The sequence below is a fragment of the Cylas formicarius genome, unplaced genomic scaffold (assembly GCF_029955315.1).
Source record: "Cylas formicarius isolate icCylForm1 unplaced genomic scaffold, icCylForm1.1 PGA_scaffold_1__22_contigs__length_36826433, whole genome shotgun sequence".
NCBI lineage: Eukaryota > Metazoa > Arthropoda > Insecta > Coleoptera > Brentidae > Cylas > Cylas formicarius.
Genome location: NW_026844264.1, coordinates 29,523,096 through 29,540,663, shown reverse-complemented (window position 1 = coordinate 29,540,663; position 17,568 = coordinate 29,523,096). Strand labels below are relative to the sequence as shown.

Here is a 17,568-nt window from a genome sequence, read left to right as displayed (position 1 = left end):
AATTTCTATCAGAATAATAAAAAAAATGGTAGTAAAGATTTAAAAACTAATCGAAATATTTAGGTAACATCCCCATAAATAGAAGGAAGAGCTGTTGCAAAATTAATTTGCGTTAGAACATCTAATTACGGTTATAACGTTATTTAAAAGCACAAAAACCGATCGCTAGAAGATAACGGCGAAGGATAATAGCCATTGCGAGAGAAAATTTCGAAACAAAAGGCTGCGTTAATTTTTGCATGGAAATTGTTGTACGCAACGCAAAACTGAAAAAAGATTCGCCGAATGGAATCTCGGGAATGCATTTCTGCAAGACAATCTTTGTAATGTTGATTTCTCGCAATGTTTTGTTTAGTTGATAATCATGTGAATTTCTAAAATGTTAAATGCTAAATTTAGCGATTAAAAGAAAATGTCTACCACAAAATTGTCGTCAGCGAGCTATCTGGATTTCTACAGTTATTCTCATCGGTGCCTACAGCGTCCATAAAAGTTAACTGCATGTTCCACTCTACTTATTTCATATTATCAAATGAGATTATTAAATATAGCCATAGCGAAATAATTTAAGAGAATTATACACACAATCCTTTTAGTTGAAATAAAAAGTTATCTTGTCGGATCAACCATTAAGAAATTCCATCGTGTAGCGGCTTACTCGTTTGTCGGTTAGAGACGGAGTCTTGCGGCATTGAAAGTAGACCATAACGATATTAAATTGTTTTTCATTTAATAAATCTTTATTTTTACCTATAAAATTTTCAAATTTTCAAATACTCATTTCAAAAAATTCAATAAACTTCTAGAAACACGTTTTGAGTAGCTTAAAGGCTATAAATCGCTTTTTGCAATTTCTTTTGCGCGTACTTCTCATAGTCGGTAGGTTCGTAAGCAAATACCTTTCCCGTTTCGTCACGAAACACCCCGACGGGATTGTTTTCGAAAAATGTCTTCACCTCGTCGATTTGCTCGAGAGGTCTACAGAATTTGCATCTACAACAGCAACAACACCAACCGTACTGACACCAAAGCGGCAGGGCTATCAACAAGTAAATAATGAACCAGATCGCTACTAGTTTCGCAAGTTTTTCCAGTAAGTTTAGCCTTTCCCGTTTATCGAAATGCGGCTTCTTCATCTCCAACCACAGACATCTTGCCGAATTTATACTCATCGATTTGAGGTCATCGGAGGTGCAATTTTTGGCACTGAAACAGATAAAATGTTCAGCTTAAGGGCTTTGAGTACGAGGTCTTTAGCCTAAATAATGTGACTGTCAACGTAGCGTTCTATCTGGCAACACTGCAGACGCGGTATAAAACAGTTTTTCTATTATGTTCTGACAATGAGTGTCATCAGTTTCCATCAATGGATTGTTATCAGGTTTTGCTTCAGAATTGGCAACAGTGCAGTAGAAACTATTGCTAAACATGCAGACAGAAATAGCGTTTTGTCAAGAGTCCAGGTTTTTAGGCAGTTTGAGGTATTTTCAGAAGGAAAAGATTCGATTGAGGACGAATGACAAACAACCGATAAAAAGGTGTACAGAATCAGGGACGTTGTGCGTTCAGATCGTCAGTTGACAGTCAGGATGATCGGGAAAGAGTTGAATTTGACTAACACCACCGTTCATCAGATTTTGACCAATTAATTATTAATTGGGGATTAGAAAAAATCTAGAACGCTTTACTAGTCTTGGATGCTTGTATGTACGATTCACAAACTAAGCGCCAGAGCATGGATTCGAATATTTTAAACTTTATGTGGTAATAGGTGTTGCATCACGATAATGTTCTTTGTAACTCAGTAATTTAAGTAAACGAGGGTTTGGCCAGAAAACAACATTTCTGTGGATCCTCAGCCTCCTTATTCTTCTGACTTGTGTGCTTGTGGCGTTTTTCTCTTCGTGAAGTTGACTGTCGAAAATATTCAAACGACTGTAACCGACCAGCTGAAAGCTATTCTACTATTGGAGTTTCAGCACTGCTACGAGAAGGGGAAAAAAAGAAGAGTGGGAAACAAATTTAAAAAACTCAATCTCATTACTACATTTTCACAGTTGTTGAGAGGACATACCTGAAATCGATTAAAGTTTTGACAGCCTCGTTTGGAGTTTCCTCTTCTTTGATCTCACTATACTTCAAAGTATCGTTCTTTTTTGCCATTTCCTTGATTTCCTGTTCGTATTCAGCTTTGAACCCTTCATAGTCGTAACTCAGGCTGTCATTGTCGTATTCCCCTCTTTTCTGCAAGCGTTTCGCGCTGAGTGTCTTATTTGATTTTGCATCGTCGTCAAGGTAGAACTCCGATTCCTCAAAAATAGCTGATGTATTTCTAACACGAGTATTAGCAAACTACAAACTTTTATCAGTTCTCCGTCTTTACCGACAAAACCAGCTACATAAGGAATTTCTTCATCCAAATGTGGGTTGAATTCTACAACATTATCGCCATACGGTTGCTTGTCAAACGTTGCTCGTTTGAATTGCTCGTTGTATTTTCCCGCTTGAGCGTGCAGCATGTAATATTTATCGGGGTGATTTTCCTGGTCTGTTTTTAACTTGAAATAGTCTTCCTTGATCAGTTCCTCTTCGTCGTATACGTCTTGGACATCCGATCGGTCAAGGAGCTCGGATATAACAAACTCTTCGTCCTGCTGCAAGTTTACTTCATGAGGCGGCAGCCAAATTCCTGATCCCAATGGAACGCAAAGTACTTGCAAAAGCAGAGCAGTCATCGGAATGTTATGTATTATATTTGTTGTCATTTTTGAAGGAACGACATTTCAACTTGATGTGTTATGTAATAGTACTCGTATTTTCTGTTATATATATGTTCGAAACGCTGCGGAACAACTTTATCTGATCACGGTGTATTGTCTAAGAGGCTGTCGACTCTAGAGTAACCTTTTTTATTGTAGGTTTTATATACATAAATATTACGTTCGTTCGGATAAAAGGAGACCGCGATGCTTGGCGGCTAACTAACCAAGTTGAAGGTCAGGCGACTTAAGTGGTAGGCAAACCTTAAAACGCTTCTTTGCCAACTCGTCTGTTAAAAGTGGGTGGATGCTGCCTCGATTCGTGACCCCCGTGACTTCGATTCGTTCATGTAGGTTGGGAAAATGAATGATTCAGTGAAAGACTTTCTTGCCGGAGCACGAGCCGCGTTTAACAACGTTAATGTGTTAAGCAAATTTCGTTAAGATAATTCGAGACTATCGTGAGAAAAGAGGCTATTTTTTCTTGTTGTGATCTTAACAAACTCCGAAGTGAATTAATTTTCTAAAATAATATACAACGTTTTCTTTTATTTTAAAATGAAACGAAAATAATTTTATCTTATTTAGATGTAGATGATTTGTTTTAAACTTTTATATTATATTCACATTTTATACAGAACATATTTTAAAAAAAGGTCCGCTTACTCGAACATTACAATATAGTTTTCAAATTTCCAAATTGCCTTTCTTGGTTAGTTTTTAAATAATTATTTGAACTTACAGTGTAATTCTTATCTCAACTCTATGTACAATGTTGTACAACTGAAGAGCTTGGGGAGAACTATATTGCTGAGTTAATAATATAATATTAATAATAATATATACTTTATTCAGGTAATTTCGACAAAGAAAATTACAAGAAAAGGCAAGAGTGCAGCGTCCACAAGTACCTGCTTGTTGATTTCTACACTTATCCTTACACATAACATCACACCATGGTTTTAATTAATATTTACAAATTCGTTAAACACCCACTCAATTATATAACAGAAAGAAAAACCTAAACCTACCTCTGTAAATAAAAAAGCTATTAGCTAAAGTCGAGGCTAAAGTACTGGTACAACGTCCGCCCATCGATGATCTGCTCTGGCTCCAAACATCCAGGTATGAACGAACTCCATACTCGCTTATTTCGAATAAATTTAAATTTATGTCCCAAAAACAGATTAAGTTATCAGTTTGTGGAAGAAGGTCTAGACATATACTTTTCAAATCATTAACAAATATATTTGGACTAAAATTTGGGGGCCTATAGACACACCCAATGGTTAAATTTTTTGATTTATTTAGTTTTATTTTTACCCAGAGACATTCAATCACGTCATGGTATGAGTCTAAAGTTTCATATTTTATAGTTTTTTTAATATAAAGACTTACCCCGCCACGATCGCGACCTACCCTATCCCATCTGTAGAAATAGTAATTTGGAATTTCAACTATATAAGTAGGTATGTGTGGTTTTAAATTGGTTTCAAATACTCCCACTACATCGTAATCCTCTTCCAGGATAAGGTCCCTAAACTTGCCAAAATGTAAGGGTACGGAAGCTGGGAGACTCTCAAAATGTCGAGCATCGGGGTGCTTATTATTATAGAGGGAAATAAAGTTTCTAAACAAGTAGCAACAAAAAAGAACGTATAGGAATCACTGATCGATGTTTTAGGACTGTAAATAAATCTGAGTTCTTACCGCTTTTTACAAAACTTCTGGATTCCTCGTGCGTCGGATTTTGCCTAGAAATTGCTGACGTTTCGCCAATCATCCTGTTGGCTTCTTCAGAGCTTGACTGAAACTGGCTCTGAAGAAGCCAACAGGATGATTGGCGAAACGTCAGCAATTTCGACTAAGCAAAGACCGACGCAGGAGGAATCCAGAAGTTTTGTAAAAAGCATTATACTAGCCTGTGGAAGATTCTTTGAAAAACTGAGTTTTTATCGTCAACTTCGTAGCTTCTTCGATTTTTTGAGTTTCCTGAGGCTTTTTCCTCCCCCAGTTCTTTTGCTGTAGACATGCTTTCGGCAACAACCAGCTTAAATCGTGTTCTCGTGATTCTCCTATTCTCCTATCTTCAAGTTGTCTCACTTTCTCTTTAAACTTTGCCGCCCCGTCATTTACTCATAGTCATTTATTGAACTTAATTAATTTATTCTTTTAAAACTCCTAGTGAGACGAAGACCTATAAATCTCGTATGCCATGCGAACATTTAAAATATGTTTACGGAAAAGTACCTTCAAAAATAAATTCTGGAAAACACACTTTCCAGGTCTACGTTTGTGAATGGCGCAAATTACGCAACTAAATTGATCATAATTAATACTAATTATAATAATAATAATCTTGGCAGTATGGTTTAATTGATTTCATCGGTGTCGTCTTGTGTCCATTTCGTTGAACTATTTTCGATAAACAATCACAATTACAAGAAACTATATTTCCATATTCACATTAAGAATATATTCGTATTCCTAAACTATAGAGTCAATGTAGAATGTGATAAAAATTCTAAATAAAATTGCAATTTAAAGAGGTAGTTGCAAAACTCTAGACAGGGATAATTACTCTAAAAACAATTAACTTTAGAAGAACTTCTTCTATAACAGGACCATGTGCTGTATATAGCTAATGCTCTTCAACTTCAGTTTTCCAACGCCGAGTGCAAAATTTTAACGCTTATAATGTTTTGCGTTATCATCTTATCCGCGCGGGAATCTAGAACTGCAGGAAGTTAAAGGATTAATAAATATCCACGCACACGTCATTATCTACCGCGTTGTAGAAAGCGCAAGGCCATGGACGTTCGTTAACCCACCCACCCAGGAGGCGTAACACCTGGTGGATTGATGGTTGTGTGTTGATGGCGGTCATAATGCTGTTGGTTTACTCGTCAGCGAACGTAATTTTAAGCTGTTCAATTTGTGTAAACACCACTTACCTTAGATTATTAAACGAGATAACGCGTAACAAAATGCGAGGATATTCTACGAAATGGTGTGTCTTGTATATGTTTATAACAGTGCAGACTGACTTACTTATTTTTTAATTTATGAGTTATATAATCACGTTTCTTGTGGGTCTGTCATTCACAGAAATTATATAAAGTTTTAATCGCAATTGTAGTGGCGTCTGAGTGAAACTTCTTCAATAAACATAAACCAGCTCGTAGCATATGTTTATTTATTTGAGCGTTTATACTAGGGCTCGCGTCTTAGAGACCTACTGCATGGAATGCTACAAGAAAAATTAGTATTTTGCTCCTACTTCTGTAAATAAATTTATTACTTCAGAAAAATGTTCGAAATTTAATTTTAATGTGGAACATGCTTAATATTAATGACCTCTTTCGTGCGTTCTCTTTATTGACCAGCGATATAAAATGTTATAATCCCGCAAGATGCAGGCGAGCGCATTATACTAATTTCCGGCAATTTGACGTGATTACGCCATATTATGATCATTCATAGTTATGAAACAATAGGGCAAGTCGTTAAAATTAAATTGCATAAATGGCATTTTGCGTACATGGTACTTCGAGTCCTTTATATGACAATCAAATTCGCAACGCACTCCACCTTCCATTTTCCTTTTTTTTAAGCGTTTCTAAGCAACTAGTGTTTGAAAGTTCGGGGTAGCGCAGCTTTTTCCTCGCCACAAAACGCCACCACTGGAGTTCCACGAGGTTTAATTCTGGGACCAGTGCTATTTTTAATATATACGGCAGAATGCATTACAGAGAGGCCTAAACACTAAACTGGTGTTCGATCTCGTTACTCCCGCTGAATGCACAGAAGTGCCCCGTAATAATAATCTTGGCATGGTCCATTATATTGAGGGAAATCTTGTGTCTAGTTCTCATATGAACATAGGCGTTACTGTAACAAATGATTTAACGCAGTAAGTTCCACTCACTCCCTGAAATGCAAAACAACTATAATCACTACTTTGGTCACATATTTCACCTAATTCTCCTTTAAAACTGGCTATTGATGTTTTTCTATCATTCCATATATGTGCTGTTAATCCTTTTCGTATTTCGTAATTATACTTTATAAATTTTATTGCAGTAGAATAGGTGGACTCTGCAACTTCTTGCCAACATTAGGTCAACATCAGGTACAAGGAGATTATATACAAATGACCAGTTACCGTTTATTAGTTACGCATGATCAGTTTCCGTTTAATCCGCCTTATGTGAATTTGGTGACGTTAAGTAATGGTAAATGCCTGTGTGATCATCAATTAAAGATAAGGAAAGAACAATTCGCATAGGTCACATTTCATAAGTTATAGGGCATTTGACCATTGGAAGAGTTTACCTACATATATTGCGTTTGCAGCAAACTTGGTTATGTTGTGTTCACTAACAGAAAAAACTGTATTTGTGGAGGACATTATTTGTAGCTTTCATTTCTTTTTATTATGTTCGGTGTATATTCTCAGCTTTGCATATACTTTCCATATTATTCCGTATACCTAATAATTAGAATTATAATAACAATAATATTATTAATAATGAACGGGATTTGTTGTACCATATATTACTTTCGAGGGATCTGGAATCTCAGCTTCCCGGGTAAATTTTCTGTGTTACTGTGACAACACCACTGGGGCGCTGTTAAATCGTTAAAGTAACAACCTTTCTTTCGATAAATGGCTCGTGACTTTGGCACAGAAACGCACACCATGATTGTAGAGAAACGGTTTGCGTGAATTACCGATATTTCTCGACTTGTACTGTACTTATTCTAAATTTGTAGTGTCACGAAGAAATGCTAAACAGGAAAAGTTTGTAATGGTTTTAAGCAACGTATAAATAATTAAATATTTAACGATATTTGTTTTCAGATAGTCACGTATTTTATTGATTTCGAGTGGTTCCTTTCACTAACCATCATCCGCAGAATGGAAAAAGATATTGTACCGGCCAAATTAACACCAAGAAGGAAAAGTAAAATTAAATAACAGGAACTTCAATAGCATAGCTTAGGTGTACACTCCTGACCGGGTGCTATTTTACATTCACATGAGAGAATCCTTAGATTGTTGTCAAAGAAGAGCTTTGTGATACAATAGTATATTATGCAACAAGTGCGGTAAACGGCATTTGACTCACAAGTTTATTTGACACGAGCGGACCGAGTGCTTAATGAATGAGATAAAGAGTTTACCAAACATCACGGAAAAATCACAATTTAACAAATTAAAAATAATAACCGAATATCTGATTAATAAATTTCATACCATTCGGTTCTGCTATTGTCGTCTCTTTTTAACCGTGTACGTTAGTCAGAGAGAGACGTATTATTGGATATGTCCAATAAATAATGGAGTAACACAATTTTAAAACATCATGTTGTTTATTTAACTTTTACAATTGATCATTAAGTAGTTTGTTTAAAGAAAAAGACTGTAATTGGAAAAAAATCATCCAACGATTAAAATGAATAAAAATTTTAATATCGTGGTATGTCTTGACTTCGCGGCACCTACCACAACACAATACAAATATGTTGGACAATGTAGTTCATTTATTATTCATGAATAAAGATACCGCTAAGCACGTTAGATGAATCACTGCGATAAACTGAATGTTTTAGAGTTAGGAGTTCATATTTTACTGTAGAATTCTAATATGTCTACCAAATTTATAAAAATCATACAGAAACTTAATGAACATTTTCCACATTTTTCAACTAAATAATTGCAATTTGTAGATTTTCTATTTTCTGTTCTGTTTAAATATTTGGAGAAGCTATTTACCCTCTAAAATAATCCAAATATTTTTTAGTATCCGTAAATTGTTAAGGGAGGATATTTCTGCCAAAATAAACCCTAATTATCTAATGCCATGCCTACGCTCATTTAAGTATATGTATTAGTAAAAGTAGAAAAGAGAATTTTAAATTCAAAATACCATATCGAACATTAGTGATGTCAGAATGTATGGGCAACTGGAATTTATTTTAGACGTAAAATCCATGCACCCTTTGAAATACGTGCTCCCAATTTTCTGAGACCTAGGTGTATGATTTGAACTTCAGTTAAAATCACGAGGCGCAAACTTGGCAGAGCGGCGCTCCAAAATACCGTTACATATAAGTGGTTATGGTTTTAAACCGTACTTGCATTGCTTATTATAAAGTATCACGAGATTGCAAATTTGGCCTAGAAAGGAGTCAAGATGACGGAATAAAAATATTTTGTTCCGTTAGCGGCATTCACACAGCATTTTAACAATTTTCAAAATAAATAGGTACGAATGAGACAGTCGCATTGCATTTACAGGAAAAACATATCACTGCAATAAGCAAAGAAACAAAATGGAAAATCAAGATTCGATTAATTCGAATTCGAATAATTCAAATACCTAATTGAACCCGCATAATGAGATTGACTGAATATATTTTTAATGCTTTTAATTGCCTGTAAGAAGTTGTAATCGTATCCGTAACGATCATAAATAGTTAATGATTATTATGAAGTACGTTTAGTCTTCTATTAAAATAGTTTAGGTTTTAGGTAATTGACAAAAAACAAACGTTGACAAAAACATTTTTTTTGTTTGTCAATTAAGCGACCACTAAATTGAATTGCGATTAATTTTAATTAATACAGTTTTAATTTAGACAGTGTTGTAGTTTTTCTGCCTCGAGGTGTTTGCTTTAGTTGTTTGATCCGGTTTTGATAGTAAAAATGTATCAATGTTTTCAAAATAAACGCCTCGAACCTTTTTTTAAAGTTGTTTTTAAATGACATTAATTATTTAAGATTAAGGTTTGCGATATCCTTGAAGCGACTGTTTGTTTGCCATTAATTTGCATACGATTTTGTATGGCATATTTTGCTGTTCGACATAAATGGAGATTTCAGGTTATCTCGAGAGAAATTACAAGACGCGTTGGTTACAAAGAAAATATAATATCCGTTTAATTTTAAAGATATACAACAAACATGTTTTATTGTCAGTTGCATAATTTGTATTTATTTTGTTCTCTTACTTGAACTTTGTTAAAGCAACTATCAAATTTTGGTTTAATTATAAACAAATTAATTGGTTATGTGGTTTAACTAATTAGCTGTCCCAAAAAATCGAATTCATATAGTCCACACTGATTTTAAAAAATGATCCTTTCGTTTATTGGGTTGATATTTCAAATTCGGCAATGTCAGAGACATCAGTAATTAGCAACAGTAACACACGCTATCATGATTATTTTAAAAATTGATTCTTAATTACTTAGTAAAAGTAAATATTATAGTGAATAGAGTTTTGGGGTTTGGTGGTGTTACTAAAATAATATGTCAGATTCATGTTCCATACGTGTGTGTCAAAAAAGTTTTTGACCTTTGTCCAGTTATTGTAAATATTAAAAAAAAAATAGAATTCCCCAAGCTCTTTGTTTTTCTAAACATTTTTCCGGGAATTTCGAGTTATTTCAAGCAAAAATTGCTTGACATTCTTTTACCCCCTGTCCCCATTAGTAATCCTCTTGAAAATTTGAAATTGAAAGAGCCATCAAGGCATTGAACATTCGAAAAAACATGCGAAAGTAATAATAACAATTTCAATTGGGGTTTGATCAATTAGCAATTACTTTACTTAATTACTTAATTTCATAGTAAATATTGCGTATTAGGAATATGGAACTAAAAAAAATATCTAATTAATATTAATAAAATTAGCACCTCTTTTAATTAAAGGGGTAGCTTCAAGGGGGCGTTGGATGAATAAGAGGGAGGTTGCATTTTGCGATTTATTTAATCCTGAGATTTCGAAATATTCAACTTGAGAATGATGCGAATGATGTGAAATGTATATCTTATTACCAAGATTTGATTTTAAGAAGATAGATATTGCGAATGCAAATACAAGCTCGACACGTTTGCGTGTAAAAATGTATGCGTTAGATGCTTACGCAATGAATAATCGATCAGGCCGAAAAACAATTGTGGATGGGCCCGTTCAAAAGTATTTTGCAATACTGATGGCCAGCAACAACAGTCCCGACGCGACGTGAATTCTTTTGTAGTCTATTGCAAAATTACAATTTCACAATCGAATACCCCCGAGAAATGCATTTTTGCGCCTGTCGTTTCGAAATATTGGAGTCGGTTGTTTGAATAGTGAAGCATCAGTTTTAGAGGGAATATACAGGAAACAAAACGATTTCAAGGCAAAAGGCTACAAAGAACGAATAAAGGATTTTATTTTATTGTCGTTTTTATTATAAACTATCGAAACCGATCTCGATAAAATTTGTTGGTGACGCTGTGTGTGATGTTGAATGTATTCTGATACTAACATAACATTCACTGCATAGTAACAGTTCGTACAAATGCAATTAAAGAACTTGGAGTACTGTTCTGCAGTAAACTTACAATTATCGATCATATCAATATCACAAGAGTGAAGGGGAACTTGGAAAGTAGCCAGAACTCGTGCAAAATAATTACAGGGTGACACAGGAGACACTGTGTTCAGACCATTTAACCATGCAATTGATTAACGTTACCCGGGTGTTAGATGTTGCAGCCAATATATAAATTAAACACTTGTTTCTACTTTCTGCATCTAACTACGATCGCAAAGATATTTGCCTCTTCATCTATCCTTTTAACACGTCTACATCTTCTTCCTTTCCCTCGCTGACTAGTGCCACATTTCGTCAAGATCCGTCCGTGATTACAAGTTTATGTGGTTCTCGAATATAATAATAATATATGAACATGCCAATGTTGTAGACACAAAAAGATTGAAATTTGCTTTAACTCCATATCAACGAATTAAGCAACTGGTTTTCAGGTATTAAAATGTTCCTAAATGTAAAATAGAGTACAGGCATAATATTTATAAGAATAACACGCCGAATTTTAAATAACTATAAAATTCTCAATATATCATAAAATCTTGGAGTTTTGTTTCAAATTTAATAATCATTATTTTCCACAGAATAAAAAATAGAAAGAGGCTTTGGCCTTTTTAATGAGAAATACAAAAAAATATATTATAAAATCTTGGAGTTTTGTTTCAAATTTAATAATCATTATTTTCCACAGAATAAAAAATAGAAAGAGGCTTTGGCCTTTTTAATGAGAAATACAAAAAAATATATTATAAAATCTTGGAGTTTTGTTTCAAATTTAATAATCATTATTTTCCACAGAATAAAAAATAGAAAGAGGCTTTGGCCTTTTTAATGAGAAATACAAAAAAATTTGGTAACATCATCTAAAGTATGTGTCACAGATGCCTTTGGAGACCGTATGTATTGATCATTTCAAAAGGGTTCAAAACAATACATATCCCTATGAGGTTTCATACACATCTGTGCGGGATAGCTGTAAATACAAATATTTTTTACAGAGAGGAAAACGAGAAGAAAGAAAATGTTGCATAGATTTATCTAGAACAAATATATTTAATATTATTCTAAAACAATAACTTTCAATTCCTTTCATTTAGCTGTTTGAAATGTAGGTTATTTTTCATATGCTGATTGCTTTTGTACATATACTCATTCAATATACACATTTCTAGTGTTTATCTTTATTTTTTGTTTAAAATATAACTTCAACAAAATGATTATCAATACTGACTTGTTTGAATTTGCAAAAATCTGAAACTTAAAAGGCCATGTGCTGTATTTTAGAAGGTATTTTATATGATTTTGGCATATTTGCCTTCGGCGGCTAACAATTCAGAAAAATACATTTGAACTTCATATTGCTGGTCCATCCAATTTCATTAATTACATTTATTTTGGCTCCAAACCTATAAATTTTAATAATATCGATCTCCAGTTTTTAAAAATTTTAAAATCTCTCAACAATGTATTGTATGGTTCTTCCTTAATAGATTGGATGAATGTTATCATCGGCACAGGTCTTGTGCATCTATATATTGTTTTAAAATTATGCTAAAAGTAAAAATTGTCAAAGAGATTATTAACCAAGGCGTAACTTCTTTAATCTAAAAGATACCTTGTATAGTTGAAGACGATGTCCATTTACAGCGTTGGACGTAGAATAGATATTATTAGTGTCTGCGAACGGTTACCTTTTCAGCGATGCATTCAGAATGCCCGGCACTGTTGGCAATTACAAATTTAAAAACAACTCCCCTACAAAAGACGACCCTTTTTACCGCATAAGTAATTATCGGTCTCTATTTTTTTTCTAATTTTTTATAATTTAATATTTTAATTACTTAATTTTTTCACGTAAATGAACACTTTCTTCAATCATAAATACAGTCAAAATTTCGAAAAAGTAACTTGTTAAATCCGGTTTTACTTATTACATGGTTCTTACGTAAACTACATCCAAAATTTCAGCTTTATAGGATTGTGAATGTCGCAGCTTCCCCAACGGGGCAGTCTATTTCGGAATTGTTGCTTACACATTATTACCAAATTTCAATTTAATTTCAATGTACTATAAGTACTATAAGGGATTTTATCGACAAGTCTATATTCCAAAATTTGTATTCATGGAACACGAAATGTGTCTCAAAATTTTACACGCACGGAATAACCGAGATTACTCATCTCTCTTTAATGTACCTGTGGCCGATATCGACACATTTTCACACTTTCTTAACGAAGTTATTTTGACAAGGACAAATCGGAGCATCCGCTTAACAGTAGCCAATTTTAATGACCTACTTTGAGGACATTTCAAAAATTTAATATTGCAAAACTCTACTATTTTTCTCAACGAGAATTAAGTCTTAACTGGACCGGTTAGATGGGGCTGAATGATTAAGAAACTCCATAAAATAAGGGATTATCGATGATAACAAGAATGTCAATATCAGATCGCAACCATTATCGGCAATATCGACGTGAAATAAAGAATAAAAATGATAAATTAATAATTTAGATGCAAAAAGAACAAAAAACCTCGTTATATCGCGTCAGGCTGCCCGCGACATTAGAAAAACATCAAAACAGGTTGGGTCGGAGCATTAAAATTGATTTAGCGAGTTCGACAATTCTTCTACAACCTGTAAACAGGATAAGCAACGTTGAAAAAAAAAACTCAAAGTTATCTCGAAGAAAGACCATTAATAATTGGTTCTATAAGCGAACTCGACCAAGCAGGTTTTGTTTTTATAACGAAGCAGTTAGACGTCGGTAAGCTGATGGATAATTCGTCGGTTTGGTTTATTTGTATAAAATATATTAACGTTTTTTTCGTTTTCTGGTGTTTCCCACACAGTTTCGAAGATAATTTCTAATTTACTCTTATTAATTATAGAAATAAAGTTATTTTTTGCCCCGTTGAGAATTTCATGTTAACTTTTGTGTAATTAAATAAATAAATGGAGTCAGAATTTGGGTTCGTTGTTATTTTCTCATTCTTTTGGAATCTCTGCATATTTTTAGCTCTAGAGTTCGGAAATCTTTCAGGAAACAAAAAATCGAAATTTTTAAAACACGTTGTAGTCACGTGGCGGAACGAGTGACTTCAAAAAGTGTTGCATACTATACTTTTTCTACTACCGTTAGTTTTTGGGTACATTTTAGCAAAACAACACCAATACATTCACTGACATGACCGTTAGAATTGACAAGCGTCAAAATTCAAAGCGTGGCAAATATTTCCGAAAACGTCCGATTGCTCCCAAATCCCTACGGTACAATCCCGGAAATGTCCGAAGCGGCTCGGATACGTGGGAAACGAAACTGACGTGGTAAAGTGACACGTTCCAGAATTGCTCTTTATAAAATGCATTGCTGATTTATTCGGAGATGAGGTACTCAATTGAGATTCCTCTGCGTTCGCCATCTTAATCAGCAAGAAACATATTACTACTTTGCTAGTTATAAATAATAATATAATAAGATCTCTATACAAAATTGCCCATAACAGCACGCTTTATTTTTATGTCACATTGTTTATATGGGCTTTTTTTATTATTAAGTAATTAGAATTATTTTAGGAATTTTATTTAGGGGAGAAATTAATGAAACTTTTATTAATAATAATTTATTTTCGGTCCGGTAAGTTATGAAAATGCTGGTTTTGACTATAATCTGCTCGAAATCAAGAGCGAAAACCAATTATTTGTCCCAAAAAAAGGAGTTTTAAGCACATATCTGCTTTTCTAAGGTAGATTTGGGTGCACTAAGAGGCGAAAAGGCACATTCTGACAGGGATCTTTTCGAAATTGGCAACTATTTGACTCAGAAGGGGGTATAAAAATATAAAAATATAGACTATACCTTATATATATACTATGTATTAGTCCGTTTAGTATCTGATATATGTTCAAATGCTATAATTATTTCATAACTAATGCAGTAACACAATAAACATAATTATATTACAATATATACAAAATAAAGTATAATACATATGACAATTCTATGACATGGCAGTATTGACGTTCATAACAACTGAAAATATTTACGTTAAAAAAAATAGTTTTGGATTATAGAAGGAATATTTTCGTTAAAGATGCGTTTTGAGTTTCATAGGACACATCTGTATTTGTGTTATAATTATTTAATAACCAACAACTAATGCAATAACACAATAATACATAATTATATAACAATATATATAAAATAAAGTATAATACATTTGACAATTCTATGACATGGCAGTATTGACGTTCATAATAACTGAAAGTTTTTACGTAAAAAAAAAATTAGTTTTCAGTTTTATAGGACACATCTGTATTTGTCCAGAAAAACTGGATTTTATTCTGGTTTTCAGTTTACTTATTTAAAGATTAGCTTATAGATTTGGTGGATGAGACAATATAACAAAATTACCTCTTATGGCATTATAAACGACGATTAAATTACAATTCCAACTAAAAACATAACGTAGTTTTGGTTAACATGTTCGGGGTTGATAATAATATTGATAATATTTACGCGACCGATTGCAAAATGATAAACTCCCAAACAGCCGGATCAAAACTCACGTACGCACATGCCCTCCCCCTCCCGCACGCACCTTATGCACATATCTGGCAACCTTGCACGTCCGACTTTGAAAGGTCGCCCCAAGGCATTGGCTGTCGTCTTCGTATCGCGTTTTCTACGTACCGGCGATAGGCAAAAAGCGACCTGCTACCGAGCCGACGACACGAGGACGTTATACCTGGAGCACCGGCTCGAGGAGGAGTACCCCACCTCCGGACTCGACTACCGATTCATTTCAGTCCGTTCTAGCCGGCAACGTGGTGGAGTGTGCCGCGATATCGACGTGAAGGTGTTCGGAAACGATTTCTGGTATCCACATTTCTTCATTTTTATTCCGGTTATCGCGGAGACCCTACATTTCCGTCGTTTTTGGGCTGTGAAACGCAAAATGTGACTCACTGGAACGATTCTATTGAATGTGATTAGCTATTAGTTGGCAACTATTTGTTGCTACTGGATTAGTTTTTTTTTTTGCATTTGAGGTGAGTGGTAATTCGTGGTATGATTTTTTTTATGGCTGGGTTCGAGAGCGACACACTTTCTACGGAAGTGTGATGATGTTATAGGCGCGATCTCTGTACTCACTCATAATGTCATTACGCCGTCATCACGAACCATATATTTTTCGCCCACAATACCAACCCATTACATGTATAGCAACATCTACATCTAGTTATTTGTCCTTTTCTAGTGGAAATGCCTATTTTACATATCGAATGATTTCCACGGTATTGCGTAACAGTATCAGCAATTACTGGTTAGACCATAACCGAAAGATTAGTATCCACACTATCATCTTGGAGACCGCAAGCAATTTCGTAGTTTTTACTGCAAGTTGTCGTTCCACTTCGCAGTGGCACGAAATCGTTCTACGAAGTTTCCGCGTTTGGGAAACGCTTGGTCAAATATTCGGATTCCATTTTCTTTTTCAGCCAAGAAAATCAAAAATTGTTTGGGTTCAATTATTATGCTCAATGAAGTGGCGCACAAAAATTGCGCTACGGAGGAAAGGTTATTATTTGTCAGAACTTAAATTAAATTAATATAAATTTAATACCGGCAAAAGGTTTTTTGAAGTTTCTAGTATGGATTAGTTTAGTTTATTTGTAGAGGCAAAAGCAAAAGCACCGGATTTTCACCGGTTGGTATTCGTTTTCTAATAGGTATTTTTGCCGATAACTTATATTTTCAAGGTCGCTGTGGTTATAGAAATCACAAGCTAATGTTTTATACATTTAGAAATTCTTCGTAAACTCGTGTAATATTAATTAATTTTATCATTAAGGCTGGCTTAAAATATCCAATGATTGAACCTCTTTATGCAGGTGTCGTATTTCTTTCTGTCCGTTGTAAGGTTTTTATCGGGATTTCAACTTTATTAGATTATCAAGGAGCTATTGAGGTTAACGCAAAATTACGGTTGGTCGGTAATCAGTTTATTATGTTACAGCGGGTCAGTTTATGGTTATTATGGGACTTTAGGGCTATATAAATTAAATAACTGGGAGTGCAGCTTTAAAAGGTATTCGCAATAGTATATACTATGCAACCACTTCGATAAACACCATTTTAGTCACGAGTTTGTCTAATTTTTGTCTAATAGTTTTGGTTTTATAATGGCAACGTTTCGATTACCTATTTTATAAAACCTGAGAACATACTCTTGTAACACCTCTATAGCACTTAACCGGAGAATTTTGTAATGGTAAGTAATGGTAAGCAAATTTTAGTCCCTTTTTCCCTCCGGTTAAGTTTTAAGTAATAAATAATTTTTATAACGGCATAATTTCTTATAAATGCCATTATAAAATTCGCGACCTATATTTATAAATACCAAACGCCTTTTTTCTGT

General features: G+C 34.1%; 2 protein-coding genes across 5 annotated transcripts in view; one reads left to right on the top strand and one right to left on the bottom strand.

The window, feature by feature from the left end:
• Positions 1-17,568, top strand: part of LOC132696186 (cordon-bleu protein-like 1) — a 108,077-nt gene that overhangs the window by 33,728 nt on the left and 56,781 nt on the right. Inside the window, exon 1 of one of the 4 annotated variants that reach the window (XM_060660877.1) lies at positions 15,384-16,198. The exons of the other annotated variants lie outside the window; for them this stretch is intronic. The gene's annotated coding sequence lies outside the window, so the exon portion shown is untranslated. Of the gene's footprint in view, positions 1-15,383; positions 16,199-17,568 lie in introns of those variants that run through there. 4 annotated transcript variants of the gene reach the window in all.
• Positions 825-2,648, bottom strand: LOC132697329 (uncharacterized). Its single transcript, XM_060662734.1, has 3 exons — positions 2,361-2,648; positions 2,075-2,310; positions 825-1,206 (listed from the first exon to the last, which is right to left on the bottom strand). Exons 1-3 carry the CDS (start codon positions 2,517-2,519, stop codon positions 825-827), a joined length of 777 nt encoding a protein of 258 aa, XP_060518717.1. The 5' UTR covers positions 2,520-2,648.

Bases quoted from the DNA above. Each gene is read 5' to 3' on its own strand.
- LOC132697329 (XM_060662734.1), bottom strand. From the start codon at position 2,519: ATGCTGCACGCTCAAGCGGGAAAATACAACGAGCAATTCAAACGAGCA. The intron at 2,311-2,360 runs GTTTGTAGTTTG...GCTATTTTTGAG, and splicing joins AAGACGGAGAACTGATAAAA to GAATCGGAGTTCTACCTTGA. The intron at 1,207-2,074 runs GTATGTCCTCTC...TATCTGTTTCAG, and splicing joins AAAACTTTAATCGATTTCAG to TGCCAAAAATTGCACCTCCG.